This window comes from Diaphorina citri, unplaced genomic scaffold, assembly GCF_000475195.1.
Source record: "Diaphorina citri unplaced genomic scaffold, Diaci psyllid genome assembly version 1.1 scaffold1198, whole genome shotgun sequence".
In the NCBI taxonomy this organism is placed as follows: domain Eukaryota; kingdom Metazoa; phylum Arthropoda; class Insecta; order Hemiptera; family Psyllidae; genus Diaphorina; species Diaphorina citri.
This window is the reverse complement of record NW_007378627.1, coordinates 90,029-95,236: the sequence shown is the minus strand read 5'-3', so window position 1 is coordinate 95,236 and position 5,208 is coordinate 90,029. Positions and strand designations below refer to the sequence as shown.

The 5,208-nt window shown below is 37.4% G+C and overlaps 1 protein-coding gene across 1 annotated transcript; it reads left to right on the top strand.

The window, feature by feature from the left end:
• The first annotated feature begins 1,197 nt into the window (after window positions 1–1,197).
• Window positions 1,198–1,511, top strand: LOC113469700 (peroxinectin A-like). The gene has a single exon (XM_026827563.1). It carries the CDS (start codon window positions 1,239–1,241, stop codon window positions 1,509–1,511), a length of 273 nt encoding a protein of 90 aa, XP_026683364.1. The 5' UTR covers window positions 1,198–1,238.
• Window positions 1,512–5,208: the final 3,697 nt, after the last annotated feature.

The following is a 5,208-nucleotide window of genomic DNA, read 5'->3' as shown; positions in this document are numbered from 1 at the left end:
GGGGGGGGACTGTCAGAGATACAGTGTCAGAGCGGTATGCAAATTTCGGATGTTTTTTTACCCCGTTGGTTTTCATTTGGTGTGTGGTTGCTCTGTGTTGGTTTTCCCCCCTTTTTACTTTCCTTATCCTATAGGAAGGAAAGTATCTAATGTAATCGGGTCAAATTTTCGATGGTCAGTTTTTAGTGCCAAAACACGTTTTGAGGTTCCTAGAGCCTAAATACAAAGTTTCAGCCATTGGTCCGTGTGTGTCTGTCTGTCTGTCTGTCCGTGTGTCCTTCTGTCTGTCCGTCCGTTTGGTTAAGATCGATGCAACGCTTGGCGGCATTTCGGCCGCAACCTCTTCAAATAATAACTTTGTTCGACCAATCAAATTCTAAGAGCTCCCGCTGGACTCGAAACGATCCTTGGAAACCGAACTCTGAAAACATCGTCGTTCGTTCGAAATCTACGCCACCCTGAACGTCATTCGGTCGCTGAAACACTGGAGGCTAGAGTGGATACATATTGGGTAGGATGACAATACAACATGGCCGGGAGGGGAAATGGGGAGGGAAGTAAAAACAAAATTCTGGTTAACAATTTTACCACTACCGAAATAAAACGAAATGCTTTTACCCAGAATCCAAAATGGTGTGGGGGGGAGGGAGGAGGAATTGGACAGCATTGAGCAGAAAAGAACCATCCATAAGGCCATTCCACTTATGGACGGTTCTTTTCTGTTTAATACTGTCGAATGTCCTTTCAACGAAAGTTTTTACGGTAAAGATATAGATAAATAGTTTCAATACTTTCAATTATGATCTTCCGCAAAAATGATTGAATATAAATTAGAAACCATGTGAAATGTGCGACTATAACCCGATTTGTAAATGCAGTTTCTTTGTGTTATTATGTCACAACTTTGGTGCTCACTGCAGCATTGTAGGATTTTCCCAATTTGTCAATTATCCTAAAATCCAATGTTTACCTACCATGCTGGCACCGGTCGCTATGCGCATTTATATGTCATAGCTACTCATTTCCCTCACGAGGCTGAGTGGGCCCCGCAACAGCCAGTCACGGAATCAATCATTTGCATGATGCAAATTTCTTGACCCCGCCGGGAATCGAACCCGGGTCTCCCGCGTGCAACGCGAGCACAGTGACCACTACGCCATGGGAGCTGACGTATTATTTAATAAAAACTATTTTATTAATAAATAATGTTATCCCTCATTTCTTTCCCCTAGGACACTATGGCCAAATCTACCATCGCCAAACTGAAATCCCTGTACAAGAAAGTGGACGACATCGATCTAATCGTTGGCGGCATTGCTGAGGTGGCACAAGATGGCGCCATTGTCGGGCCGACATTCCGATGTATTCTGGCGGAACAGTTTATTAGGACGCGAGCCGGGGATCGGTTTTTCTATGACAATCCCGGGCAACCCAGCTCCTTTACCAAACGTAAGTACCTCCCTGGGATGACCAATCAATCAGTCAATCAAATCTCAAACTCTTTGTGTTAAAGCAGAGCTATATAGTCCCTAATATGAGCGTTATACCAATACTGGATACTGTAAACCCTATGGTCTCTTCTATGAGCCCTATATCAATAGTGGATATTGTCCTGGACCCTATTTAAACACGGTAGTCAACATAGAACCCGTTCACTAGGTCGTAAATTGTACATAAATAGTGTGTCGTGAGTTCTTCCTTTGTGAACACTGTAAACAGAGCAACAAAAGGGTAGAAAAGGCGTAAGAAATGCTGTATTATCCTAGACCTAGACAATGGGTAATAGAGGTATCTTCAATAGAGAAGAAAAGAGGTATCTTATAACGAAGAATAGTTAACCTCAAGGTGCTCTCAAGTATAAATTTGTAATTTTATGAGTCTGATTGGAAAGTTGCATCAAAATCATCAAATTGGGTTTGGAAAAGTAGTTAGTGTCCTTCTTATCTTGTCCTTTTGGTAAGGACATCGACAAAAAATGTTCAAAAATCATCACGAAGAGGTTGAGTGTTTTTGAATGGCTTGGTAGTCCAGACTCCAGGCGAATATCAACAGAAAGCATTTTGATGAAAGCTGTTAATCTTTTGATTGAGCTGTTGGCCGTGGCCATTATTTGATTGAGCTATTGAAATCTCAAGCTTCTTTGACAAATGTACCTATCAGTACACTCAAAATTCAAAGTAGATTACAAACAAAAATGTCTCTATGACCTTGATATAAATATTAGAAGTTCAAGAGTAGGCACACCAATCTCTTGTAACAAGTTCACAGTTTGAAGTACCTACAAATTCGTATCTAAATTGTATCATCTCAAGAAGCTACAAATTGACAAACGTGCAATTTGTCATACTTTAGAATTAGGTACCGGTACCTGAATACCAACCTGATACCATCAAGTTTCAAATGTTCAATTCGACATGGAATTCAACAAATTGAAAATGGACCCAGAGAGTAGTGGAAAGTATGTTGTGATTGAACCTTTGAGAATAACACAAGTATCAATGCAAAGTACATCTCAACACAACAAGTGTTTTCTGAAGTATCTGAAGCATATTTTGACAAAAATCTCCCTTTGGAGTGCCGACAATTTGACAAAAGCACAAAAGTAATACAAATCAAGCATTAGAATAACCAATGACAATGGGAAAAGAGAATTAAATAAATATAATGATACAATGGAAACACAATACAAACAATAATATCATTTAGCATTAGAATAACCAATGACAATGGGAAAAGAGAATTAAATAAATATAATGCTACAATGGAAACACAATACAAATAATAATATCATTTACTTCAATACCAAAATTACCAAATTTCAAATGCTCAATTTCGTCACGGGATGTACGCTGCATTAAACCAATTTTCTCGATCGTTTCTTTCTTCTTTATATCATCCTCGTCTTCTTCAAATGCTCAATTTCGTCACGGGATGTACGCTGGATTAAACCAATTTTCTCGATCGTTTCTTTCTTCTTTATATCATCCTCGTCTTCTTCTTCTTCTGCTTCTTCATCATATTCTTCTTCTGCTTGTCGTTCTTTTTCTTTATCTTCTTCTTCTTCTTCTTCTTCTTCCATTTCTCTGATCTGTTGATGTGTTATCTCCTTCTTTTTCGTATTCTTCTTCGTCTTCTACTTCTCCTCGTTCATCTTCTTCTTCATACTCATCCTTCCACATCTCTGTTTTCTGTTGATGTGTTTCGTGTATTTCACTTGTGTTTTCTTTCTTTAGCATTAGAATAACCAATGACAATGGGAAAAGAGAATTAAATAAATATAATGCTACAATGGAAACACAATACAAATAATAATATCATTCACTTCAATACCAAAATTACCAAATTTCAAATGCTCAATTTCGTCACGGGATGTACGCTGGATTAAACCAATTTTCTCGATCGTTTCTTTCTTCTTTATATCATCCTCGTCTTCTTTTTCTTCTTTTTTTTTTTCTTCTTCTGCTTCTTCATCATATTCTTCTTCTGCTTGTTGTTCTTTTTCTTTATCTCCTTCTTCTTCTTCTTCTTCTTCTTCTTCTTCTTCTTCTTCTTCTTCTTCTTCTTCTTCTTCCATTTCTCTGTTCTGTTGATGTGTTATCTCCTTCTTTTTCGTATTCTTCTTCGTCTTCCACTTCTTCTCGTTCATCTTCTTCATACTCATCCTTCCACATCTCTGTTTTCTGTTGATGTGTTTCATGTATTTCACTTATGTTTTCTTTCTTCGTATCCACCTCCTCGTTAGTTTGACGAATTGGTTTGAGAGAGAGATTACCATAATCTCTTCCTCCATTACACAATGAGACTATATCGCTATCTGTTTCGACGACATGACGATGACGGTAACCTGTGACGGTACTTTCACATTGCTTTATCCTAATTCGATTTGTCAATTTTGCACAGTTGTTTTAAGTTGTGACTGAAAAACTTACTTTGAAAGTGGGCATTTCTTTTGTCTGTTTGTTTCACCATTACTCTCGCACATATTGGTCATATTGTCTTTTTACACAATGAGACTATATCGCTATCTGTTTCGACGACATGACGATGACGGTAACCTGTGACGGTACTTTCACATTGCTTTATCCAAATTGGATTTGTCAATTTTGCACAGCTGTTTTAAAAGTTGTGACTGAAAAACTTACTTTGAAAGTGGGCATCATTTCTTTTGTCTGTCTGTCTGTTTGTTTCACCATTACTCTCGCACATATTGGTCATATTGTCTTTTGTCTTATGAAAGTGGCAAACATTTTCAACAAAATGTCCACCACACTTTTTGAATAAAATTCTGGTTAACAATTTTACCACTACCGAAATAAAACGAAATGCTTTTACCCAGAATCCAAAATGGTGTGGGGGGGAGGGAGGAGGAATTGGACAGCATTGAGCAGAAAAGAACCATCCATAAGGCCATTCCACTTATGGACGGTTCTTTTCTGTTTAATACTGTCGAATGTCCTTTCAACGAAAGTTTTTACGGTAAAGATATAGATAAATAGTTTCAATACTTTCAATTATGATCTTCCGCAAAAATGATTGAATATAAATTAGAAACCATGTGAAATGTGCGACTATAACCCGATTTGTAAATGCAGTTTCTTTGTGTTATTATGTCACAACTTTGGTGCTCACTGCAGCATTGTAGGATTTTCTATCATTTCTCCTTATGACTCTGCGAATGCTGCTTTATTTATGTATAGGTATGGTATTGTTTGTATTTCGTATTTATTTATTGTTACAAAGGTTATTTGTGTGTTACCTACTGGTCTTTTAGACAAGCTTTTAGTACTATTACGAGCTTTTAGACAAGAAGAATAAGGAGGAGAAGAATCACCAGAATATCCTTTACACAGTTGATAGGGAGCAGGGACTCTTTTCCTTTACCTACATAAGTGTCGTTTTTGTTCAGACGCTACTTTAAATGACGTATGACGTCTCAAATCATGGAAGTACACGTAAATATTTAAACCATTATCTTTCTGATTTTTCAGACGTTCTCTGTTTTCCAAAAAGCTAAAAGAAGCACATATATTTTGATGGTAAAAAGGAAACAAGCACATTTGATGGTAGGTACATGTTTCTCTTTTTCTTTCGATGTTTCCATTTTCAGAACGAAATCCATATTGGAGTCAGTGAGTTGTGAAGTTGAGTACAAGTGAAAGACTGGCAGCATTCTGTGAATGATTTTCAATTCATTCATTGTTCTAATCC

What these genes read in the sequence shown, in the direction of transcription:
- LOC113469700 (XM_026827563.1), top strand. Translation starts at nt 1,239, where the DNA reads ATGGCCAAATCTACCATCGCCAAACTGAAATCCCTGTACAAGAAAGTG.